General features: G+C 38.0%; 2 protein-coding genes across 4 annotated transcripts; both read right to left on the bottom strand.

The window, feature by feature from the left end:
• Nucleotides 1–3170: 3170 nt before the first annotated feature.
• Nucleotides 3171–10984, bottom strand: sptssa (serine palmitoyltransferase, small subunit A). Its single transcript, XM_038306992.1, has 2 exons — nt 10794–10984; nt 3171–3721 (listed from the first exon to the last, which is right to left on the bottom strand). The coding sequence occupies exons 1-2, from the start codon at nt 10894–10896 to the stop codon at nt 3618–3620; spliced, it is 207 nt and encodes a 68-aa protein (XP_038162920.1). The 5' UTR covers nt 10897–10984; the 3' UTR covers nt 3171–3617.
• Nucleotides 10985–14395: 3411 nt separating this feature from the next.
• Nucleotides 14396–23557, bottom strand: LOC119797790 (e2f-associated phosphoprotein). 3 transcript variants are annotated; one of them, XM_038306997.1, is made up of 6 exons: nt 23382–23557; nt 22247–22425; nt 17101–17214; nt 16475–16583; nt 15577–15705; nt 14396–14817 (listed from the first exon to the last, which is right to left on the bottom strand). In XM_038306997.1, exons 1-6 carry the CDS (start codon nt 23459–23461, stop codon nt 14529–14531), a joined length of 900 nt encoding a protein of 299 aa, XP_038162925.1. In that variant the 5' UTR covers nt 23462–23557; the 3' UTR covers nt 14396–14528. The 3 variants fall into 3 exon arrangements, with proteins under 3 accessions (XP_038162925.1, XP_038162926.1, XP_038162927.1); XM_038306998.1 differs by having other exon boundaries at nt 17101–17205; XM_038306999.1 differs by lacking the exon at nt 15577–15705.
• Nucleotides 23558–27336: the final 3779 nt, after the last annotated feature.

Here is a 27336-nt window from a genome sequence, read left to right as displayed (position 1 = left end):
AGAATAGTGACATTTGTCGGGTATTAATGACGTTCAGACACAGGTCTTATTTGAAAATGTCGGATTCAGAACCACATAGCCAAGTGGACTGGGGTCGCATTGGAAACAATCGGATCTGTGCTGCTCAAACAGCCATGTAAAGATCAGATACAGGTATGGGCCAAAAAAATCGGATTTGGGTCACTTCAGTCTGCAGTTTTTCCAATGCGACCCTGGTCTGAATACCAGTTTTGCTGCAATGAAATTTCAGCAGAATGGACTAACCTGCCGTATCATTTTTTTCACTGTAATTTTTTCGGTGTTTTGAATTCAGCCCTCTGTAGGTTGATAATTTTCATTTCAATCAAATGATGTAGTATCCTTTGTTCCCAACACAGCATCCAGTCCATATCAGTATAAATAAACAGCATCACACCCCACCATTGAGATCTGATGTGTTTTTAAAGTGTTCCTTTTATTTATTTATTTTTTTTTTAGCAGTGTATTTGGAAATACTTAATGTCTGTTCTGTTGAACATTGATTCCCATCCGGGGGTATTTGTACCCCTAGTGCTCCGAAAGTGCATATTTCTCAGGTAGTAAAATAAAGTAGGGCTGGGATCTGTTCTACTTTGTGTGGACCCAACTAAAAAACAAAACTTTTGTTGTTTTTTTTAAACAAAAAGACATTTACTGTCACATGTTTAAGTTCGTCTTCAGCTTTGATACACATCGAAACCAAGTAGAGGAACAGAGCTTACTGCAGCTACATTCATCCATTTTCCATCATGCTTTATCCCTGCTGGGGACGTGAGGGCCCTACAGGCAAGAGGTGGGGTCCATCGCAGGGCAACACAAACAACCATTCACACACAAACACACCTAAGCCAATTAACCCAACAGTCATGTTTTTGGTATGTGGGAGGAAGCCAGAGTACCCGGAGAGAACCCACGCCTGCTCAGGGAGAACATGCAGACTCCATGCAAAAAGACCCCGGGAATCGCACCCAGAACCTTCTTGCTGCAAGGCAGCAGTGCTACCCACTGATCCCAGCTACAAATCCATCCATGAAAATATTGTCTCACATTAAACGAGCCACTGCTGTAGATATTGGTAGGAAGGAACCAGCATTTATCTGCAAAAAACATTAAAAAACAACTAGGATCTAAAATATTTGGAATACTTTGTTTACCATAACATTACCTTAGTGCGTACTATAGATGAAAAATGTAGAAAGTTAGAATAATCAAACTACAATAATTTTAATGGATTTTCACAATAATAAAAAAGATTTCACTCAGTAGGACTTATAAAACACTTTAAATCGTAAACATTTATATATAAATGGTTAATAAGGACCACTCAGTTTTACCTTAACCTCTGGTCATAATGACAAAAGGATTGCTTTATATTAAAATGATTAAACACTCAAAAGTAGGTAAAACAGAACTTTAATAAGTTCACACATCTATAGATAGAACAGTATTACAATGGATTCACAAAACATCTTATGCCAACAAATTATTGGACTACAAAACTTTACAAATATGTATACAAGATTATATACATTGAAAAATATTGTGTCACAGATTTCTAAAGGTCAACTGTGGCAGTGGGAGTTTATATCAAGCAATAAATGGAAACACAATATCAAAAGAATAGAGGTCCAAATTTCCACACCTGGAAATGTGAGAGCAGAAGGATTTAGATTGAAGCTGCAGTTGAGTTCACTATTGCGTAGAGTGTTGACCTTTGGTCCAAGCATTTCAGAGATAAAATCTGATAAAATACCAAAGAAGAACGTTTACCGTCTACTATCTCATCTTCAACAAATAGACAATCCAGTCTCATCTCAGATAAACTGAATGGGAAAACTTAAAGAAAATACAAATTATTTTAAATGGAAATAGTGCAAATCCAAAAAAAACAAAACAAGCAAATTTAGAGTTATGCTAGGTTCAGACCGCTAGCAGCAGAAGCAGCTAGTTTCCATGCAATGTCAATGGTTGACGTGCATCAAGGCACTGCAAAAGGTCCTGCAGCACGTCTGAGCAGCCAAAGCAGCGTCTCATGAGCTTCTGAGGCGCTTCAGAAGCAGCAGCTGCAAGAGTTGAAAAAATGTAACATTTGCTGCTCAACACTCCACATAAACCAATCAGAGGAGCTGGCAGGGAGACAGACACAGCACTGCTGATGCAGAGCGCTATGATCACCCCTCTGAAACAGTTTATTAACTCTTAATTAACTTAAAATTTCGAAACCTGCCGGGAAAATATGCTAGATTTTAACATTCTGGTGGTTGCAGGTTGGATTGTGTACATGAAAAACACCTGCTAGCCGCCACAAATAGTAGCGGAAAACCACAGAGAGGCCACCGGGCCACAATTGAACGGGATTCCTGGTGACAGCTCACCGCCATTGTATGGGGGTCTGAGTGGCTCAGACAGAGACAGAATATTCATCTGGATGAACTGACTGCACAGCGGAAGTTTTCACAGCAAATATAGCTGCCATTTTTACAGGCAAAGAAAGGATAGGGTAGCTCCGCCCAACGCGCATCAGTCTCACTTTTCCACCGAGCAGCTACAGCAGCAAATATGCTTCAGCCGCGCATCAGAACTAAACTGGTACAGGCATAAAAAATGAAGCAGCATGTGTTTTTGCTGCCCCTGCTGCATGCAGTCTGAACGTAGTATTAGTCATTTCAAAGAGATTTTCACGTTGAAACAGGTTTAGATCTATTGCATATAAAGGGAAACGTCTGCTTTTTTAATTTTATACCTCATCTGTAGAAAGCTAATTAGTGTAGCTGAAAGTCTTGAAATTGTTATTTAGTGAAGGAGACTTTGTAGCATTATTAGTCAGTTTTAAGTCAGGCAATAAAAGAGAAACCTAATCAACAAAATGTGCTCAAAACTGCAGAATGTTACTTTGGAGTTAAATTCAGTTTTTTAGTTTGAAAAACAACGATCTGAAGAAACAATTATGATCACCGTTAATGGGATTTAAAGCATTTGTAAAAAAAAAAATTAAAAAAAAAGAAAAGAAAAAGAGATTAAGAACTGCTGAAATAAAGTCAACTGGGCAATTATGACTGCAGCATCCTACTTTGTAAAAGGAAAAAACAAAACTTTACCTTTAAAGATCAAAACCTCTCAGAGCTTTTGCAACACACAATGACTGTTTTTTGTGGAATGATGCTGTGTTTTTATTTCAAAGTTAGTGGAACGCTTCAGCTTCCTGACAGATGAAAACCGATGGAAGGAGCCACCTTAGATGAAGCCCCTTCAGAGACCTGACTCTGCTCCAACAGTGTTACACGGATCCAGTTAAACATCTAGTATTTCATTTATTGTCCAGTGCTTAAACTACACAACAACATTTTGATGTGAATAGAAACCAAAGAAAGCTCAGTCCATGAACAAAGTGAACACCTTCTGAAACAGCTCTTTACCTCCCAGTAAAACGTCAGCTCCCAGAGAGGGGAAGGACAGTTTCAGCGTCGAAGGGTTTTTCCTAAACAGCCTCCAGCACAGCATTCCAGTTTGGTTTGAAATGGGGTGAGAAGAGACTTTTAGATGGATGGACAGCAGGCGGAGGGGACGGGCTGAGCCGGCGGGCATCAGGAGGAACCGGGTCACTGGACCACTTCAAAGTAGTGGAGAATAGCCATGATGTGTTGCGGCATGAAAACGTAGCCGGTGTAGACGGCCATGGCAGCCACAGAGATCAGCAGGGAATCTGAAAGGGAAAATTAAGGAAGAACTTCGAAATGTGAAAACACTATTAGGCTGTAAGGAACCAAAACATGATTACTTTAGTTTTGGAAAGACAAACAAACATGCTGGAAAAAAATAGAAATCTTTTTTTCTTAAAATAAGTCTTTTTTTTTCTTCTTGAATTTAGCAGGTAAGTGAGACTTTGCCCATGGAACAAAATTATTTACATTTAGAATAAGAAAAAGAACAATTGCATTGTCTTATTTCAAGTGGATATTATCTGATGCTCTTATTTTAAGAGTAAAAATACTCATTCCATATCATCTTATTAGTAATGAGGCATCTCTAAGATACAACTGTATTGATGCTGCGTTGATACTGTCTCACAAAATACTGACACCTGCTGGACATTTAAAGACACTACAGGAACTGAACTTATTTGATGACCAGTACAATGATATCATTCAAGTTATTGTAGTTTATATTGTATTATTTCATATCTAAGTTTAAATTGAAAATACATTTGATATTTTTAGAACTAAATAATGTAAACATATTATGCGAAAATTTAGGAGAAAATGTTAATGAGGATGCTTGTGGACTAGGATTTTAAATCATATTTTTAAAACTATACAGTAAAACGGTAAATAAAATAAGAGTTAATTTGAAATTTAATTTAATTCAGATAAGTTGAGTTATAACTGAGAGGAAAAGGATGAGACAACAAGAAAATTAAAATAAAAACCCAACGGCTAAAACGTTCCTATTCATTTTAAGCAAAATTCTTGATCATTTTAATGATAAACCACAAAAGATGAGACATTTTTTTTAGCAGACGCATCATGTTGACAGATACGCTTTTAAACACAACTTAGTGAGTCAGTCAGTTAGAAACAACTCCTGTATCGGTCACATAACTTTCTTGAAACAACACGTTTTTACCTGTTTCTGCATTGTTTATGCAGATGACGTCCATGTGCGGCAGCTTCACCACCTCCTGCTGTAATCGGTAACATCTGAAACTGTCAGTAATCAGCTGGGGGAAATAGATTGATAAAAAATACTTTGAAAGACTTCATATAAATGTCCAGTTCTGATGGTGCAGGATACCTCAGAGCGCAGGAATGCAGCTAGACTCTCCTGACTTTTATCACTACTGACAGAATTCCAGACATACTATTGGAGCTCAACGATTTTGCCAAAAATCATCTTTCTTTTTTTTTAAACCAAAACTATAAAAGATTTTCTTCCTCCACTAGAATTCAGTTGTTTTACTTGAGGGTTTCACTGTTTCCATGACCTTGAAAACTTGCTTGTCCAGAGGTCATTATTGCAGGACTTAAGTTACAATTGTGTGGAAAACTGCTCACTTCTGTCTTACTTCTTTGTGACATTATCACCACCTAGAGGGCTGGATTGAAAAAGTCAACATCCAACTCATTTCAAACTGGGTGCCACTGAAATATGAAAATTGTTTTACGTAATTTGCAATTAAAATGCAGTTAATTTAAAGCCATTGTACCTGTTCATGTAAAATCACACTGCCCTATGCACTAAAGAATGACGTAGTGCTACAGTAAACAAAGCATGGCTAAAAAAAGCAGATTACGCTGGCTGCAATATTAGTGATGGTCACAGTAGGGAATAACACTACATCCTGGGCATTCAGCACGCCTGTAGAACTTTTCTAAGCATCTCCTTGACCCAGAGTCGACCTGGGCGGATGGCCGCTCACACTGGGCTTGGTTCTGAGGGAGGTTTCTTGCTAAAAAGCAGAGTTTCTCCTCTCTACTGTCGCTGCATGCGTGCTTGGTGTGAGGGATTTCTATAGAGTCAACGACAAAATGCAAATTGTTGCATATAGTGAATACAGTGCGTGTCCGGCAAAGTCAATGGCTGTATCTCAATTCACAAGAACGCGAATACGGACTTGTGTCCTGGCCAAGTTTGTTCTTAAGGAGAACACAGGAAAGTGTGGACTCTGGGAGAACGGGAGTATAAATATGGGTGAACTGGAACACAAGTATACTCGTGACGTCACCACACGCTCAGCTCGTCTGGAGCTGCATTTCACCTCCTGTTATTAAGAGTCTCTAGACAATATTACATTCTTACTTTCTTCATTTAGTGGGGGAATAATAATTAACAGAGCCAGATAAATAAAAAAATCAAATGAACATTTTGCCAAATAAAACCAAAAAAAAAAATAAAAAAATCACCATCAGAGCCAGTGGTACTTCACACACAGGTATACCGAGAGAGGGCTGCTACTTACGGGCTAACATTAGCCCTGGCTGTGGTTAGCCTCGGAGGTCTGCTGGTTGCCGTGGGACAGCTGTCAATCTCAAGAATGGACAAGTCTGCTCATGCATGCTGGGTAAAAAGGGAGGGGTGAAAACAACATTTGGGGACTTTGTTGATTCTCGGTCTTGCGTTCTTGTGAATTCGAACAGTACTAGGGCTGACGACGTTTCACAAGTACATGAGGATGCACAAGATAGAAAGATAGATAGATAGAAAACTTTAAACCAGTCTGACTGGATAATCTGGTTGTTTCTGTAAAATTCCTCAAGATGAGATGTTTTTAAAATTAGCACTATATAAATAAACAGTAATGAATTTTACCGTACACATTAGCAACTCGTCACCTGCTGCCAGCAAGGGGAGAGGTGTCCCCCATCTGCTGGGGGAGTACTGACATCTCCAGGTACGTTCCCACTGAACTCTAATGAGTCAAATGTTCAGCCAGGTTGTCTTGGGGAGGTCTCTTGACATTTCTAGCTGCCTGTTACATACAATCACTGGTTATGGCAATACGTTTAAGATTTAAGCAGTTAATTTCTCCATCTGGATAACATTAATGGATAACTTGAAAGTCATTCTGAATTTCAATTGAGTTTTGACTAGACAAAATTATCTCGCAGGCATCAGTAATGAGCATCTGGTCTTGAGATCATATCTTGGACAGCTTGCCATACACGGCAACAGAGCAAGTTTGCTTCACGGTGTAATAAAACAGAAAGAGGTTCTTTCTGCTTGCTGCTTCCAGCCGGTGTTCTGTCAGATCAGCATACCTCGTCAGACCAGCATACCCATAGTCAAAACCCGTTTATCCCCAACGGGCATATATCCCTTTAGCCATGTACAAAAAATCAATTTAATTACTCACTTTTTGGTGATTTTCAACTGTATGGCAACCTGACCTTAAATTGTTTTTGTACATGATTAAAGGGATACATGCCCGTTGAGGTAGTCTTTTCATACAAAATTAAAGGGATAAACACAAATCGGAGGTCTTGCACATGCATATTGACTAATGGCATGCTGGTCTGACAGGGTATGCTCATCTGACAGAACACTGGCTTCCCTGGATGCACAAATATGCTCTGACTTTGGTTTCAATTTATTAATATAGCTCAAATTCACAATGCATCACCTCAAGGCAATTCACAGAGACAATTTAAACCGGCCGTACAGTCAGATCAGTTTTCAGTCGGCTCCACCAGCTGCTCCAGGGGCTGTGGCTGGACCATCACCTCCAGCAGTACTGCCCTCTATCCAGAACCTAGTCAGGAGTGGCTCTGCTGCTGCAGGAAGACAGATCATCCTGCGGTGAGTTTTTGAATGAATGAGTTTTGCCTCCAATCTGCTTCTTACATCACAACAACATCCAGTCCCCTACAGGTTTAGCTAAAACGAACAAAGAACTTCTGATTTTTCCTTTTCTGTAAAACTTCGCTCTCCTCTCACCATGCATCCATCGCCCCTATAACTGCCTTGCAGCTTCACTCCGATAACCAAATACGTCCTTAGATCACAAACGTTGTACCGCAGGCCGCGTAGCCATGCCTTAATATAACGTTCCACGGGGATAACATGGAAACCATTCTCTGCGGTTGCCACATTCACCATGAACACACCTTTATTGTAAAACAACTGGACCCTAAAAGTGGAGATTGCAACTGCTTTTTTCGAATTCCCTCTTGATATCCGTCCGCATTAAGATTAAACCCAATGACAGCAGATTATTCTCCATAAGCTGTCAGGTGATAGCAGAAAGAGTCTGGGAAGTTGTTTTTTTTTTTTAAATCGGTGTAACCCCAAATCTCAGCCCTGCTGCTTCAATAAACAATAATCCATAAATAAAAATATAATATTCCTTTAAATGTAGCTGCATTTAAAAGTTGAATTACTCTGTAAAATGTTAAGCATAATGGTTTATAATTAAAGGATAACAATATATCATTACATGATACTAACATTGTTTCTGTATTTGCTTAGAAAGAACAGCAAAAAACGTCCTTGTTTTGTGAATATTTTACTTGAATTGTTTTAATCTCGCTGTCATTTAAAGCAAAAGTCCATTCAGCAAGGAATAATCAATGGATCATTATTTATACCTAAAACTAATACGTTTGCGGTAATTTAATTAATTAAGCGTTAATCAGTAAAAAAAAAAAAACTATAATTTTCGTAAAATTATTGCGCCCATTTTTGCCCAAATATAGTTACCCCTCCCTCCTGCAATCTTCCAGCAGTAATGTCACGGTGCGGTACGCCTAGCGCCATTCTAACCTGACTCCGCCAGATGGATTTGCTCCGCATATGACGTACTAACAGCATATGACGTACTAACAGAGCGACAACGAAAAACACAACCACAAGCCAGGCTACTCTTGCTGCTGTTGCCGAAACCAGTCGGGAGAAGAGCAAAAACATCTTTTCCTCTGAGAAGTGAAGAAATACTCTGTAATTCCGACAAAACTTGCTCGATAGCCACGCTAACGCTAGTTTCATCGGCTGAAGCGGCCATGTTCCTTAGACTGAACTGTCGCGCTTCTCGTTGCGTCACACCTCAACCCGCCTCAAAGCCAACGCTGATTGGACGTTCGTTTGGTGAACGGCTCCAAATGTTCTTTGACGGAGAGTCTCCAGACTGATCTGCGAGTGAAACATTGAAAGCTCGCGAGATCAGGATGGTCTCACGAGGCTAGCGCCATTCTCCCCACTTTACAAGCAAAATCAATGGGAACTACCAGACACATCTGCAATCAACAACAATTATTGAAGATTTCCAGAGGACTTCACCATTGAAATTCACCAGAGCTATAGTGAAACTGACAATGCCCATGGCAGTTGGATGTTGGAATACATCGGGTAAAAGTGAAAAATAAAGAGAGTTATTTCACCTTTCGGATTCCTGATCCTCCACGGACGGGTTCGTCGTTGGATTGCCAACTTGAATAGGGAGGATTTGCCATTGAACTTCCGGCCAGAGAAAAAATGTGTAATATGTAGCCAACATTTGGAAGAAGAATGTTTTCAAGATGACTTGGATGGATGACTTGGCGCTTTGTGACAAACACCAGACACAGCACTGGGACTTGATCAACAGCCGATACCGCACCGTGGCGTCACAAAAAGGTAGGTGGCAGCACAGGCGAAGCTTTCTAAAGGACTGGTGTGGACATATCACCACCACCATGGCCTGGTGGGGACAGTCCCCACCAATAATTTCCGCTTTTTTTTACCCCTTTCCACTCATTTACTTTGGCCAAAGGTAACAGAGGTTGGGTGCAGCTAACTGTGTTCAGAGCATTCTGAGTCAGTGTTTTTTTTCCCTCTCTCCCGCTGATCCCGTGTCCCTCCTCTTGGTGTTACATCATCGGATCTATCGCTTTGAGACATCCAATTTGCGGTCGCATTTCAATGTGTACAAAGTAGCTACGTCTGGAGGAGAGACACACAGCAGCACTCAGTGAATATTAACTAGCAGCTACTTCAATGTTTAAAAGTTAGGAGACGGGTTGGTTAAAAAAAATTGGAGATGCCACTGAAAAATCTGTTCATTAGACATACGGAGCTGTTTTAGCTAAAAATGGCAACAGATTGTAAGTTTATACAAGTTAGCATTATAATGCAAGAAGCTTGAGAAAACAGTTTTTTTCTTCTTTACTAGTTAAAAAAAAGCTTGGCTTCACCGAGGACCAGGACCAGGAATTTTAACCAGGACCAGTTACAGGTTAAAATTCAAACCTTTTCTTATTATACAGATAGAATCAGACTTCAGAGCTTCTATATTTGACTTTTTTTTTTTCCTGGCATCATTATATTAGTAAAGAGATTCATAAATCTTTTTAAACAGAGAGAAGCAGGGAGAGCTGTGGATTTAGAGGCGAAAAAGATTTACTGGGATATATATATATATATATATATATATATATATATATATATATATAATGCACTAAAAGGCATCTCTCTATTTATAAATATAAATATCAGAGTATAACTTTCATCACAAAGTTACACCCTTGGGTGGCAGTAGTGTTCTTTGCCAAACATGGATGTCTCCAGAAAAGCAAATTCAAAAGAAAGTTACACTGAATCAAAACTACTTATTTATTGAACAATATGGAATAATTTCAGATTTAAAGTACTTTCAGAAGTTTGAATTCTGAATATGAAGGGACTTTTCCTCCAAGTTCCTGTTAAACGTTAGCTCATCTGCTAAAGCCTGACCTAGATTTGGTTGCTTCAGCTAAATGTTTTTCTAAATGGGTTCATAAGAAAAAGGACCCGAATAAACATGTGGCGAAGCGTAAAACTTATGATTTATGATTGAAAACGAACTTTTTTAGGATTGGTGAAAACGCAGAAGTGACGCAATGATCAAAATTTCTTTCAAATCTTAAACATCAGAAAAATCAGTCAGAGCTTTAATCACATTTACTCAGTCTCCTTTATAATTCAACATCTGTCAGTTTTGTTTAGACTGGTCTGTTTAATCTTAAACGAATGTAAAATATCACCGGTTTCAATTTTTAAACATTAACCGACAGATATGTCATAAAATCTCCTCATTTTGAGGAACTACGTGTAATAAAACTTTTGGATAAGAGGTATAAACTGTAAAATGAAGCAAAGTTCTGTTCTTCATAACCACAGACCCACGTAGGTTAAGATTTCCACCGGACACGAAAGTAAATCAACACAATTGAGCTATATTTGTGTTAAACTATATGACCATTAGCTTAAAGCTAAGGTTAGCTTCCATTAGCAACAGCTTTGAGTCATGGCGACATAGAAAAGGATACTGAACACGGTCCTCTCCCACGGCTCCAGCATATACAGGGCTGTCACCAGGAGGTACTGGTAGTAAAACCAGGACAGCTGCTTCCAACAGTCTCCAAGCGCCATGATCCAACTTCCAAACACCAAACTTAGCTGTTCGGTTCGTTGATTCTTCTTCCGGCGTTTCCCAGAGCAGCTAGCTTCCTGGAACGTTTCCTGAGGGGCTCATTTTCAACCAATCACAGCTCAGTTCCTGAACTTACGATGGAGTATAGGGCAGGGTAGACAGTTTTTATTTATTTATTTATTTTATTTCGAGAATAAAGTTCTAATTAACGATAATAACGTCGTAACGTTACAAGAATAAAGTCATAATATTATGAGAATAATGTTAAAAAATAAAGCACTCCCCGCTTCAGAAGGAAAGCTTTGAACTCCACTTTTACATCCTGCCCAATTTGATTCTGATTTGCTAAAACATTTCCCTATTTGTCAAAAAGATGCCAAAGCAGAACTTCACGTGATGCTCTACGTTCCTCATTTTAGGGAAGAAAGTGCTTCTTGTAAGAGTTGTCATAAAATAAAACTTTATTCTTCTAATATTAGGACTTTCTTCTCAGTCTTTTCTCCCCCGTCAGTGTCCACCATATTGGATCAGTCAATTTGCTGCACATGTTCAGAAAGATCCAAACAGACAGCAGCAAACCATTTGAAAACAAACGATGTGAAGAGCAGTGTTGCCAACTTTTATTTAGCGACTTTTCAGACCCCTCTAGCAGTTTGATTTCAAAAAAGCGCCTAGCGCCAAATTAGCGACTTTTTTCTGCTTCTGGAGATTTTGGAGACAACATCTAAAAGCAGCGAACTCTGTTCTCCAGAGCAAGTAGATTGGTAACCCCGCCTCCTGCTCTCCTCTATCTTGTCTGCTGTCATGATTCATGCAGCCATTATTTCATCCAAATGAAAAATGGAGAACAGAGAAGCAGATCATGGCTTGTCTACAGTGAAAAGAAGGACTGGGTTATTTACTTTTGCCTTTTTGGAAACACAGGAAGGAGCAATCAGCTAAGTGAGCTTAGTGCTTGGAAAAAATCTTTCATTCCTTTAGAGACAGCATGAAAAGTCAGCTGAGTACAAAACATAGAGAGGAAAACAACAAGAAAAGGGACAAGAAAAGAGGGACAAAACCTAGAACAAATAATGGATGTCTATTCTATTAACATTTCTTTATCTGTAGAATGGGTCTGTTTTATGTGTTGTCTTCTCAATCAGAGGGCCCCCTGCCTGTCTTTGCCTAGGGCCCCACATTTCTTAAATCCACCCCTGCTTGTCATTTTATGAATTTATTCTCGTAAAGTTACTTTGTTTTCATAATGTTCCTTTATTCTCGTAATTTTATTCCTTTATTCTTGAAATAAAGAAAAAAAATCTCTAAGCCTGGGTCTAATACTCCGTCATATGAACTGACTTCATTGTGGATTCACAGATATTTACTTTTTTTTTTTTTTTTTTTACATTTATTGATCTTATTTCTCATTTTCTAATGTCTTACTACTTTAGAGTCAGATGTACAGGCTTTTGGAAGATAAACAGACTCAGTATCACAGGACTGTAATTAGATCCAAACGTTTGCTCAGCTGTTCTATAGAGAAAACTCCCAAACACGATAAAAAACATTAACACTACTGAAAAATAAGGCCCAGCATTTTTAGTTATATTAGGAAGAAAATAAGTCAGGTAATAGATCTTACTTTTGAACCAGAGCAATTAAAGAGCCACGTTTCCGTTATTATTAATGGAATCTGACTGCATGACAGATGAATGAGTTTTTAATGGCAGAGGGAAATTATTTGTGAAATGTAGATTTACTCCTTATTGATAAGCACTTTTTCCTAAATATAATTTTATCGTGTGCGTGTGCAAACTGTTGTTCAGGGAATCAACAAAATCCCAGACATTTTAAAAAATTTGTTAGGCTGAAAATGCAGCAAATTTGAGATTATGGATTTATAAGATAAAAGGAAGTAGAATCACACGTAAAATAAAGCTGCACATTTTTCTTTCAGCTGTATATCAATTTAAAGTTCAAATGTACAATTATTGGTTGTTGGGTACCCAACTGATCCAGGGTCAGGCCGTGCGGGTAGCAGCTTCAGCAGGGCCCAACAGTCCCTCTCCCTGGCCACTTAGGCCAGCTCCTCCGGGGGAATCCATGGCGTTCCCAGGCCAGCTGGGAAATATAGTCCCTCCAGTGTGTCCTGGGTCTCCCTAAGGGTCTTGCCTAAGGACCCACAGTGGCAGCTCATTCCCCCCAGGCTTCCTGTCTGCAGGACAGGTGACTTACCACTTTAGCCAGCTGCTGAGATAGCTAGCCGATATAAACTATATTCAAACTCGATCAGCCTGAATCTTTCAGTCTGGTAAACATTTCAGTTTATAGGTAATCCATTACAAACACGACTTTATGGCCGGGTGTCAGGTGATGGTTGGTTAAAATAAGAAAAATGTAATAGTGGGAACAATAATACCACTGGATAATTATCAGGGTTCCTACAGCATAAAGCAAGTTAAATTCAAGACTTTTTAAGACTTTTTAATGCCACTTGAAATAAAAATTTAAGACCAAATTCACAAGAAACACAAGAAAAACCTGCTTGCGACAACTTAACCCAAAGGTTTATTTTAACATAAACCACTGCACTAATGTTTTAAATTTTGAAAAACTTCCCATACAGGAAGAAAGCTAAAAACAAACACATGAAAGATATATTTTAACAATTATTTAACTGAATTCACAAACTTTGTTTTAGCAGGGAACAAAACAAATCAGTTTTAAAGCCCCAACATAACCAGTACTAAGTCTTTTTTGCAGCTATTTTTCTTTGTATCGTTTTCTTAGTATGTTTGATTTGGTGAAAAGTGGAGGCGTTGCAGAGACAAGGGTGGAACTAAACTGAGAAATACCGGCTGTTTCTCAGTAAATCCATTTTGACACTTTGTGTTTCGTGCTTCGCATGTGCGACTCCACTGCCTTAATTCCCATCGTTCTGAGCTTGAATGACTTCTTGCACTAAATCCACTGAGCTTCATGTATGTTCCCTGGTTTTAGTCATGGAGAAAACTCTTGGCTGGATAGACAGTTTTGGTTACATTTACACTTGCTCATATTTTCCAGACAAAAAGTTAATGGTGCATCTCCCAAATGTCCCGGCCGCAACAACGCTTTTATTGGTTCCGCTATCGGGATGGAACCAATAATGGCGAATAAATAATAAAAAAATGTTTTCAATTTTAATGTTTTATTTAGATTACAAAAATAAATCGTAATAAACAGAATCCTATTTATGATGTTTTAAAAAATAAGACCTACGAAAGACTGATTTAAGACATTTTAATACCAATTAAGGCCTTAGATTTATTTTGTAGAATTCAATGCCTTTTAAGACTTTTTAAGGACCCGCGGGAACCCTGATTATTTTGAGCTGTGCTAAAGAATGCAGAAAAAACCCTGAAGCTTCTTTAAATCTATAATTTTATCTTTTTAAGAAAAATTATATTAAAAATATGATCATTTGGTTCCAGTAAAGTGGTACATTTGGCAGTGCAACAGAATCCAGTAAACCCCTATGAAAACCATTGTTTATTTACACATGATGCCAGTACAGTAGACTGGATTTATTACCAGCTATGTAAATATAAAAAAAACAGGTGAAACAGATTAAGGTTCACACGAGGAACACAGAAGAGTTCAGTCAACCTCAGCAGTGGCTGGCCAGTATGTTGAAAAAATGGTACACCTCGTCTTTGTCAAACACGGCCACCTCCGTCGAACACTCGGTACATTTCACCGGGTGATAAATCTCCTCCGGCTCCATCCCGGCTGGCGTTGGGCCGGTAGCCCTGTTTGATGACAACAGTGCTTTTTGGCCCCTCCTCCTCTTCCTCGAGTTTTTGTCCTGCTGTGTTTTGTAGCGCAGCACCTCATCCGTCTTCACGACGCAGTTCATCACGAACATGGCTCGGTACTGTGTGCGGTACTTTTCATGCCTAAACGGACACAAGTTGTTTAAGCATTAGTGATCTTAGGAAGCTTAAACCCTTCTGTCCCACACAGAAGGCTTAAATGACGTAATATTGAGCTTATGGACAAATCGTAGCACATGTTTAGCAGTATTGTAAGAAAGATACAGTCATATGAAAAAGTTTGGGGACCCTAATTACTCTTAATTATTTTAATTTCTAAATGTTTAGGTGTGTGCAACAGCTATTTCAGTTTGATATATCTAATAACTGATGGACACAGTAATATCTTAGTAATGAATTGAGATTTATTAGACTAACAGAAAATGTGCAATATGCATTAAAACAAAATTTTACAGGTGCAAAAATATGGGCACCTCAGCAAAAAAGAGACATTAATATTTACTAGATCCTCCTTTTGCAAAAACAACAGCCTTTAGTTGCTTCCTGTAGCTTTTAATGAGTTCCTGGATGATTGGATTTGTTGATTAAAAGCTACAGGAAGTGACTAGAGGAAGTGACCATATTTTTGCACCTGTAAAATTTTGTTTTAACGCATATTGCACATTTTCTGATACTCAAATATTATTGTCCGTCAGTTAATAGATATATCAAACTGAAATAGCTGTTTGAAGCACCAACATATTTAGAAATAAAAATGATTAAGATAAATAGGGGTGCCCGAACTTTTTCATATGACTGTAGTTTATCATTTTTTGATGTATTCGTTTTGGAAATCCTATTTTGATGGAGCAGACGACTAATAAAAACGCCGCTGTTCATCACCTCTGACAGTCCAGGCAGAGCGTTGTCATGCAAGCAGGACAGTTGAGCACAGCATCACTGCTGGGTAACGGCTTAGACTGGCGAGGCCGAGAACGGGATGCAGAGTCCTGCTGCTTCCTGCTTTTATACCTTCACAGGAGATAAAAGGTTGAATCAGAAGGAGAAGGGAACAAACATACAACATAGGGCTGCAACTAATCCACGAATCTTCGATTAATCGAGAATAAAGTCATATAATTATGAGAATGAAGTCATAATATTAAAAGAATAAAGTTGTATTTTATAACAACTCTTACTAGAAGCCCTTTCTTCCCTAAACTGAGGAATATGGAGCGTTATGTGAAGTTATACTTTGGCATCAGTTTGACAATTAAGGAAATCTTTTAGCTCCAGCATCAAACTGGGCAGGACGTCAAAGTGGACTCTGGTTGCTTGGTGGAGCTGGTCGGCCGTCATCTGATGGGCGGAGCTCCAAGTTTTCTTTCTGAAACGTGTTGTTGTATGATGAGTTCATTCTCGCTATTTTTCAACTTCATCTCATAATATCACGACTTTATTTTCTTAATATTACATCTGAAGTCTCATAATGTCACGACTTTAATCTCGTAATATTACAAATTTATTTAAAAAAATATTTATTAAAAATCACTATCCTGGCCCTAATGCTCCATCGTAGGATAGAGCAGATGAAAGAAGAAAATATTTTCATCTTCAATGCAAATTTTGAGGTTTTGGTATAATTGCTGCTCTAAGTGGGTCCATTGACGTAATTTTTTACGAGGGAGGGAGGGAGCAGATGTCCCCTGCACATTTTTAAACATCTTTTTTGGTCCCCTGCACTTTAAAACCACGGTTTTACATTTTCTTTAAATCCAAAAAGACCGGCAATATTTCTAACCTCCTGGAATCCACCCAGGCCTGGTCTCTGTCATCTGCATCTGGGTCGTACAGCAGCTCATCATTAGTGGGGATGATCCGCCGCCTGCGCCTCTGGTCTGTGGAGCTGCCTGTGACACATGTTTATAATCACTGAACACAATTCAACAATTTCTATAGCTCACTCCATTTGTTATCTATTGTTAATGTTTGATTATTCATAAAGATTTCTTTTTGTTTAAATTGAGACTTCAGCAGCAACTATCAGGGGTCGGTTGGACAAAAAAAATCATTATAGGCCTGAGAGAGCCTGCACACTGCTAAAACGATCCAGAAATAAGTCAATATTTCTTAAATGAAGTGTATTTATCCTTAATTTCAGCTGGTAAATAAGATGATTTGCCAACAGAATGAGATAAGATAATATGCACTTGAAATAAGAGACTGAAAACGTACTTTAAATGTAAATAGTTTTATTTCATTGGCATTTTATTTTTTACTTACCTCCACAATTCAAGAAAAAATGCACCTAATTTAAGAATAATTGACTTAGATTTAAAGTTTCTGCAGGGTATGGGCTGATCTCTAGTTTAAGGTCGTAACATGTTGTAAGAATAAACAAATTAATCATTCAGAAGGACGTCTTACTTGGTTTGTCCTCCTCCTCTGAGTCAGAATCAAAGTAAATCTGGTCATACATCTGAGGGTTGGAACTGCCAGAACCTCCATCGTTACCTGCAGCTCCTCCTCCACCTGTGGGAACTGTAACAGAACAAACATCCGTTTAATAGAAAGGAGAGTCAGACTAAGGAAATGCAAACAGTTACCGCGAAATCCCACATCCTCCGTATCCACTAGGGGTGGAACGCTTCACAAAATCCACGGTTCGGTTCACAGTTTCGTGGTCACGGTTTTCGGTTCGGTTCCGTATACGTTTATTGTTACACCGAAATCCCATAAAACTTTATGAAATTAATGAAAAAAAATAAAAAATTAATGAATTGAAATTATTTTTAATGATCCGCGGAAACCCTGGATCATTTCCGCATGTTTTGCTGCTTTGAATTTAATCATCTCGCGCATGCTCTCTACCATCTCCAAGGAACTCAGAGCGGAGCGGACGGGAGCCACAGTGGAGGCTGTAGGCTTTGCTTTGTGCAGGCGGTCTGGAGCGCAGCGCTGACGGAGTATGTGGGATTTCGGGGTTAGCATGACATGTTGGTCATGTTGCTGTTAGCATAAACAAAACGTGTTGCACAATGCTTGCACACTGTTGCACTTTTATCCACAGCTTTCTTTCCGCCGTCATCGTAGGTCACTCTAAATGCAAAGTGGTCCCATACAGCAGACCTATAAAGTGCTGCTGGCGCGTCTCCCAACTCCTGTTCTTTCCCACTCGCCATACCCACACAATTCTTCACAACAACTGGTTTTTTTCTGCTACACCCGGCTACGCTGCTTCGCTTCTTCTTCTTCTTGTTTACTACTGGTGGTTGGCTTTGGTCGCAGTACCGCCACCTTCTGCTCTGGAGTGTAAACGCTTCGCCTATGAGAAAAAGGAGCAGCGCGCGAACCGAACGAAACACACGCGAATCAAACCGAGACAGTCGAACCAAACAGTTCGGACGGTTTTCATAAACCGTCCCATCCCTAGTATCCACCCCACCACGCTCCAGACCGCCAGCGCAAAGAAAAGCCTACAGCCTCCGCTGTTCCTCCCCTCTTACTCCGCTCTGACTTCCATGGAGCTCGAGGAAAGCATGAGCGATATTATTATTATATAGCGCGTAGAAGCAAAGCATGCGGAAATTAATGCTTAATTTAATTACATATAAAAAAAAAATCCCCACCAGCATCCAGCACATGTGCAGTTTCTGCCCAAATATTTTCTTTTTGTTGTAGATTTTTAAAAAAAGGGATAACTAGAATCATTCAACATTGGTTTATATGAACTAAGTTTGTTCTCTCCTTCCAAACGCAGCATCTCTTCATCCAAGTTTCTTTTGAGGTAGTGAGATGCACTCTTGGAAGTTTTGACTGGATTTGATTACAATTTTAAGCCTAAATAAACATTTTAGGGATGCACGATATTGGGATTTTGGCCGATATCCGATATGCCGATATTTTAAAACTCATGTAGCCGATAACCGATATCGATACCGATGTTAAAGCTGGACAAAAATAAGCAGTCATTGAAAATAGCAGTTTTATTATCCATTTCTGACACTTTGAAAAATAATATACTCAAATATATTTTCATATGCTGATATCAAATAGATTTTTAAAAACGCGGTATCGATCTATTTTACTTTCAAAATCTCGTGAAATTTCATCGTTCTGTTACAAACTCTCGTGATATTTTGCAAATTCTTGTGAGATTTTGTTAGTAAAATAGATCGATACCGCGTCAATATATCAACATATAAAAAAATGGCAAAATTCTGTGAATTTTCGGGGGATTTCGTAGCATAACGATGACATATAGCAATATTTCATTAGTAAAAGAGAATGATATGGTGTTTTTAAATGGCAATATATCAGCATATGAAGATATTGTGATATTTTAATGGATCAATATTTTTTCCCTCGTCTTTAGAAGTTTTTAAGTCTGTAAAAAAGAAGTTTTTGAGGAAGAAGAAGTAGTATTTTTTTTTTTAGACTTTAGAAACTCAGAAGCTGATCAAACATCGGGTTAAATATCGGTGGGGGGGCCAATGTCCGATATTCAGTTTTAAGGCCGATACCGATAGGGGGCCGATTATATCGTGCATCCCTAAAACATTTTGATCGAAATGAGAAATATGTTTCCTGGTATGTTGAAGTACCAATAGTTTGCATCCAATCAATTAAATAAACGGTCTTAGTTTTAGGGAATATATAAGAATTATGCTCTAATTTGTAGTTACCAATCCATTGTTACTATATTTTAATTTAACAAACCGGACCTTCTCAATGTTCTTTTTCCTGTTTGGTGAGATTGCAATAGTGGATCTTGACCTGGCCGGAGCAAAAAGTAGCTCTGCTCCGTATTTTGACGATAAAGGACGGAGAAGACGTACGTGGACGGTGACAAGTGGAGGATGTGGAACACCTCTCATTGATTTACATGACAGACAAGTACTCTGCACGACGTACGTGAGCGGAGCGGGGCGAAGCGATGACGGAGGATGTGGAATCTGGGGGTTAGTAACTAGAAGTCAAAAGAACGCAGACCTGAGCTGGACTATATTGGATTTATTTGCAGTTGTGAGTGAAGCCTGTGTGTAACTTTCCCTTTAATAATAATCAACTCTGGCAGATGACCAGGATGATGACGAATCAGGGAGAGTAATCGGTTTTATCAATATTGGAATTTTTTGGCTCATGAAGATAAAATCTGTTTTTTTTTGTTCCACTCCTTGGGCTCCCGTAGATGAGAGGGATACCAGTTCATCACTTGGTCAAAGTTTGATACCAAAGCTGCAAACATTTGGCACGTTACATTTTCATTGTTTGCTGGGAAACATGATTACTTTACAAACTCGTTTTACAGCTTGATGTTTTTGGAAAACCACCACCAGTGAAGAAGAGCAATAGTACCGCAACCACGACAACGGAGAGCAGCCGGAGTGAGGAGACTGTCCATGCACCTCTGGTGGCAGTTGCAATGGCACACCCAGTCCCAGCACCAACAACCCAACCTAGCGTGAATGGATTAGACAAGCCCTTCCAGCCAACATCTAGTTTCAAATTTCCTGCACATTTTGCGGTAACGAAACGTTCTCGCGTTCTGTGGCACCGGCTGGGTTTGCTGGATGGCAGCGGCTGCTTTATGTGGAAGATACTGATCAGGTTTTGGGTTCTGTTTGTTATAGTCAGAAAATACGGAAGAGGATTAGGGCGACTGAAAAAAAAAAAGTTTACTGATTTTAAAATTTTATTTCAATTTAGTATTCTGAGAAAAAAAGTCAGAATTCTGACTTTGATCTCAGAATTCTGAGAAAAAAGTCAGAATTCTGATATTAATGTCAGAATTCTGAGAAAAAAGTCAGAATTCTGGGAAAAAAGTCAGAATTCTGATAATAATGTCAGAATTCTGAGAAAGAAGTCAGAATTCTGAGAAAAAAGTCAGAATTCTGAGAAAAAAGTCAGAATTCTGAGAAAAAAGTCAGAATTCTGGGAAAAAAGTCAGAATTCTGATAATAATGTCAGAATTCTGAGAAAAAAGTCAGAATTCTGACTTTTATCTCAGAATACTAAATTGAAATAAAATTTTAAAATCAGTAAACTTTTTTTTTCAGTGGCCCTAATCCTCTTCCGTATTTTCTGACTAAGACAAACAGAACCCAAAACCTGATCAGTCTCTTCCACATAAAGCAGCCATCCAGCAAACCCAGCCGGTGACTTTTTCCCCATACTAAACTAAAATAAAATTTAAAAATCAGTTAATTTTTTTTTTCCACTGGCCCTAATCCTCTTCCGTAAGAAAAAAACGTAAGAAGACAACCCCTTTGAAAATTCCGGCTTTTCAAATTGCCGTAAAGTTACTGAAAATCTTTTTTTTGTAAAGTTTAAAAAACAGCACATTTATTCACCTGAGAACGGATTAATGATAACTGTGTGTTACAGACCTTGGGTTTGTGAACTGAAGTGCATATCACAATAAAGTAGTGAATCTAAATCTATTTTTTTTTTAATAGGCCAATAGGCTTATACTGTAGGTCTTTTCTTTTGTCCAAAAAAAAAAAAAAAAAAAATGTTCAAAATGGCTTCCATCAGCCCTGCCAGGTGTGCTGTTGAGCACTGACTATAGACCAAAACAAAACACTACATTTAAAAGCTACTTTCCATCAAGCTTGGTAACGTCACACTAAGGTTATCAAAGATATCGATCTTGAAAAGCATCATTATTCATCTGAATGAAACATTCATCCCTTATGATATTGCAAAAGGTATTTAGGTATTTAATATCTTCCTGGGCATAGATGCAGAATTTAAGACTTTGGATCCTTTACCGACTTAATAAAATTGAGTCTTTGTGATTCCAAAAAAGTTAAAAAACAATCCACTGAACTGTTTCCAAGTTTTAAGATGTTTCATTTCCTATCTTGGAAGTTTTTTTTTACTTTTTTTGGAATGACTAAGACCTGCTTGACTGAGAATCTTCACCAGCTTAAGTTTTTATGGTTTAAATTATTTCTGGTTCATACAGCAGAATCAAAGTTATCTCTGGTTCTAAAAGCTCAATTTGAATAGAACTGAGGAAGCAGCCGTCTGGACATCATGAGCGCTGCAGCCAAATCTTTTTCTGGTCCCCCAGTTTTTATATTCAGGTCTGTAATCACAACAGGCCATTTTTTTAATTTTTATTTTTTAAGATAACTGCACAGTCCTTTTATAACTTTTTTTATAATACTTATTTCCTTTTTATTGCATTATTTGCCTGCAGTTTTGTTTTATATTGTTTTGAGCTGCAAAAAAAATTGGCTGCATCCAAATTAATTTAATTTTGTTGCCATTAATAGCTGGTTGTATCCACTTTAATGGGCAAAGCTCAATGAATTAAGAGAATTGGATGTTTTTTCCCCCCACATTGGTGTCTTGTATTTCTTTTGTATATGATATTTGAGTTTGACCATAAAATTATTTCAAAGGGAAAATCTTTTGTGGTGCTGATCTTTAGCTATAGTCATGAACTCATATGTTTTGCCATTTATTGAGCCATCATCATTTAACCATTTAAATAAAAACTGCATTTAGTGAAGTTCATTTCCAGTCACAGAGCGACTTTAAACAGGTTCAGAGTGAGATTTACCAGCTGCTGGTCCCCAGGTTCCCTCCATGGTCCTGATGGTCGAGCTAAGTTCTGCCTCCATCTCCTTCTCAAACTCATCTTCACTGGACGACTCGCTCTCCCCTGTCAGATACTCCCTGATCAGCTTCTTTTTCTGCTCTGCAGTCCCGTTCAGCAGCACATCCAGCTCGTCCTCTGAGCTGGAAGCAAGTCAGAGGTTTAGAAATAGGAAGCTTTATGCCACTTCTTTCTTTCCTTGATCTTCATGCAGATCTTGACCTTTGCACATGTTCTTCGCTTAAAATACAATCTTGAATATTTTGATGCACTGTAACGGTGTTATGAGTCTTTGTTTTCTTTTAAGTCATAAAGGTAAGAGTTAGATTATAACCTTTAAAGTTATTCTGACACGAGTCGGTTCTCCACTGTTGCAGCTTTTACATAATGCATAGAAAATGACTTATCTAACCTTTTCAAGACTCATAGATGTTTTTGTTTTTTTTGCTCCTTATCTGTTCTTAGATTGATTTTAATATCTTCCCTCAATATTGATGTAAAAAGATGCCAGCTACTTATTTACATTTCTACAAAACTTATTTTTTCATTTACGTAATCTCTTAAAGTTCCCAGCTGAAAATGCCTAAAAATGCATCTCCAAATTCAAACTTTAATAGCTCTTGAACTATTTGACCCAAATGTGATTGGAATATCTGCAAAAATTGTATTTCTACAAGAGCTCTCACACTTTAAATTTCCTGATATACTTTTGATGTATTGCCAAATAAGGAAACAATCAAAAAGTATAAAAAACAAAAACAAAAAAAAACCCATGACAGTCTGGAGGAATACTTTTTTCTTCATTCGATCAAAATCCCACAAACAAAACGTGTTCTAGAATGCAGCTTTATAAGGGGAATTAAATAATTGTATAACTGCTTTTTCTCAGGCTCAAACATCAGTAAACCTATAGGACTTTTATTAATTATCAATTCCATTACAAGGCAGAACATGTAGAAATTAATCGTTTATTGTTTTATCAGGCAGAACTAAACACTGACATAACCAGGCTTTGGCCAGAAACCCAATGTGGAAACCTTGTTTACCTGTTAGCATCCAGCTAGCTTTGAGCTAGCTTTAAAGCTAATCGGTATCTTACCTGCTCTCAGCTCGCTCCTCGTCGCTCGGTTCGTCAATTTCATATGAGTCATATTCCTCGGATTTATTCAACTTGTTCATCCTTCAGCCTGTAAAAAAATACACAACATAAAAAGAACTAAAGTCGCACTGGAAGTTACATGAAGCAGCTTCTTCTTCGTTTATTTAAACTCTGACAGTTAGCGTTGGAGTACATTATCGCCACCTGGTGGACAAGACAATAATTGTGATGTAAGGATTCCTAGGATTCTCTCGTTATTCTGTTTTCGAACAGTGAGTCACTAGGTTGATTAATTTTAGTCAATCAATCCATGCATTTAATCTATCTATCTATCTATCTATCTATCTATCTATCTATCTATCTATCTATCTATCTATCTATCTATCTATCTATCTATCTATCTATCTATCTATCTATCTATCTATCTATCTATCTATCTATCTATCTATCTATCTATCTTGAAAACTGTAAATCAATATATTCTACATCATGTTTCTGCAGAATGTTGGGAGGATGCTGACAGACAGCTTTGTTAATATTTTATGTTAAAACATAGAGGTATTGTCCAAATAACAGCACTAAATCAACTTGTTGTTTTCATTGGTAGATCATTTAGTATATCAGTTTAGGTGCATCGAGTCAGATTTTAAAAGATTTAAAATAACAAAAACTGTAATAGTCAGGATTAGTAAATAGTAACTACACATGAAGTTTCTGTTTGGATATTTCTATTATTTACAGAGTGAAAGTCATATTTATTTCACTGAGTTTAAAAAAATGTTGGATGCTGATTTATTTTTGCTTTTCAAACCTTCCCCTGAAAGGTCTGATGAGGAATTGTCTTCAGATCAACAAAACCATTGACAAAAACCATTAAGACTGTTGTCGGTGAAGTATTCCGAGGGAATGGTCTTACTTGAGAGGACTTTGTAGAGCAATTCTATTCAGTTTATTTCTATAGCACCAATTCAAAACACATGTCATCTAATGACAACCAACTGCTTTCATTGATTTTTAAAGCAATCTCTCACACTAAGCATGCTTGTAGCGACAGTGGGGTGGAAAACTTCCTTTTAACAGGAAGGAAAACTCCAGCAGATCCAGGCTCAGTGTGAAACTATCAAAGCCGACTGGGGTTCATATAGACAGAAGTAGACATAGAAAAAGAAGTACAGATAAAAAAGGCATAAAAAATGTCAACCAGTCCCGAGCCAGCTCCCATGTCAGAGGATGAAGGAGACCACATACATTTAGTCACAGTCAGAGAAACAGGACTACACCGAAAAACAGACCAGGCTCCAACATCTTTAACATCTCAAAACCATTTGAAAGCATTTAAAATAATAACTCAGAATGCATTAAAATTACACAGGTAATATGTTTACCAATATAGACATGTTAGACATCGTTGGAAAACTTAGATTCTCCACCAAGTTTATTTTATGGACATAGCGAGCACCAAAGCACAATTATAGCAGCATGTGGAAATGTAGCATGACAAAGCAGCCACAACAAGCAAGCATGTCTTTATTACTGCTGTTCAAAAAGACTTTTATTTTCGAGAATAAGTCATGTTTGAACTGATGCAGCTTGGGTGTTTACTTACCCAATTTTCATGTATGTGTTCAGAAACTAGAAGGTGTTAGCTTTCAAATAATTTATCACACATGTAATTTGGGCTTACAGATCCTCAGCTATTCGCTTTTCCATTTTCAAAATAGGCAAATTTCCCAGAAATTAGGTAGATATTAAGAGGATAAACAGTGTAAAAGGTGTAGATGACAGCAGCACAGCTGATATTTCTCTCCAGGATGGAGTCACAGCCAAACAGGAACAGACCAGATGAAGCTACTATGAGAAAAAGCAGAGAGAGCAGAGTGTTAGAGATTGAACTAGCAAATATTTTGGTTCTGTTTAAGTTTTATCTTTGAGTTTTCATTGGTCTTATTTTAATTTCCTGCACTTTAGGTGTAGCCCATACTAAATGCTATGTTTCTGTGGATTCATATTTTTCCTTGGCCTATTTTGTGAGATAAAATGTTTTGAGTGTTCCTGTTTGAATAGGAGTAATGATAGAGAAATCCTGACCATTCACTATGCTGTACTGTTTAGGGGGACAGAAAGCAGATGCCTCCCTACTCTAGACAAGGGTGAAGGGAAAGTCACGAGAGATGATGGCTCTGTTCGAAAACCTGGGCTGCATCCTCCAAGGACGCGGTGTACCTGGATCCTTCAAAGTCCGTGAAAATAAGGAGACCGGAACAGTTTTGGCTGTGAATTCGAACAGGTCTACCCTTCGGCGGGTTTTTCCACTGTATGCTCTGTTGCTTAGCAACCGCGAAAGTTGACACACAAAGCAGGGAAAGAATGAAAACCGAAGTTTTCAAAACTGTTTGTTTATTTATTTTTTTTTTTATTGTAAAGTGAACAAAGACTCACAAGAATCCAGAGTAGAATAAAGGTTCCAACCACCGGGAGCAGGAACAAATAAAGTCAAATGTAATGATAGAAACCTTAGTCAGTTAAATAAAATGCTGCTGTCATTCTGCACATCTCTGATGTTGCTGCTATTTTCAAATATCCATTACTGTAAAGATGTCCATAGCTGCATATTGGTTATTTATTCTCCAGTTTTATATTGTTAAAACACTTAACAGAATTGTATTGTTTATATTTTAACTCTTCCCTATTATGTTATTCTTATACATTTTTCTAAGGTCCACATTTGTGTGACCATTTTCAATAATCTTTCTGCTGCTGTAAATCTGCCCATTGTGGGACAATAAAGGGATTTTCTATTCTAGAAAAGGGTTAGAATTATATAAGTAAATCTAAACAATGTATGTATAAAAAATATATCTGCAAAATCTCTAATATTCAACAACAAAAATACTTAGTTAAGCATATTGTGCAAAACAGCAACAAAAAAATAAATATCAGATAATATCAGAATAAATAATCAGATTTATAGTCCCCACCCTGCATATATATTAGAATCTGTCCTTAAATTACAGCCAAACCCATTTACACAGTAACAGATAAAAACCTTTAGATAAATCAAACATTACCGCCACATATCTGACTCAATAACCATTAAAGCAACTATTTTCATTCATTTCAGACTGACTTGTATTATATTAAACTGAACTTCCAATATTCACCACTGTTCGGCGACAAGTAACCTTTCCTCTGATCATGGCTTGCTTGGTCTCGCAATGAATCCTGGGTAAACCAAGGATACATCGGACCCGTCCTTCAAATCCGGCAAAAAGAAGGACACATTTTAAGGCCGCATAACGAGGACTCTTGGAATCCGAACAAGACCTCGGCGCCACGCTATGACGTCATCGTCCTTCGAATCTGGCCTTCTAAGGACGCGTCCTAGGTTTTCGAACAGAGCAAATGAGTTCACAAAGCCTCCTTCATGCTGTGGCTAAAATTCATGTCCTTGATGAAGTGTTTTTCTTGGGAATAACCAGATGTTGAAGTGTGAGAGAGATCTTTGTGCAAGTGGTGGGTTTAGTTTCCTAGGAGAGAGAAGTCAGAGAAAGCTCAATCTTCCTCTCCCTCCAAAGGACAATAAATACAATTAAATATCTTGCAAGAAAATGCTTCAGATTCCTAACTTCACATTTCCATGTTCATGAATTTTCTTTTAAGGATATTTTATTATCTTCCACAAGTGTGTGTAATGTGTCTTCTGGCAGTTTCTCATCAATTTTGTCTTTAAGAATGCTTAATTTTTTGTGTTTTTCTTTTAAGGATGTTTTACATTTCTATGGTCATCGTCTAGGATGCTTTTTATTTTCTGTGTGCTGGTAGAGATTCTCAGACATCCAGGTCATAGTCGTGCCAGAAAGTTAAACAACAAACCACTGGACTTTGTTTTCCAAGTTTGAAGATGTTTCACTTCCCATTCAGGAAGCTTTTTCAATGAAGATGTTTGGGTTAGTGT

This window comes from Cyprinodon tularosa, unplaced genomic scaffold, assembly GCF_016077235.1.
Source record: "Cyprinodon tularosa strain WSP-4 unplaced genomic scaffold, ASM1607723v1 ctg6, whole genome shotgun sequence".
NCBI classification, from domain to species: Eukaryota; Metazoa; Chordata; class Actinopteri; order Cyprinodontiformes; family Cyprinodontidae; genus Cyprinodon; species Cyprinodon tularosa.
The sequence above is the reverse complement of the archived record's forward strand: the minus strand, read 5'-3'. Positions and strand labels throughout refer to the sequence as shown.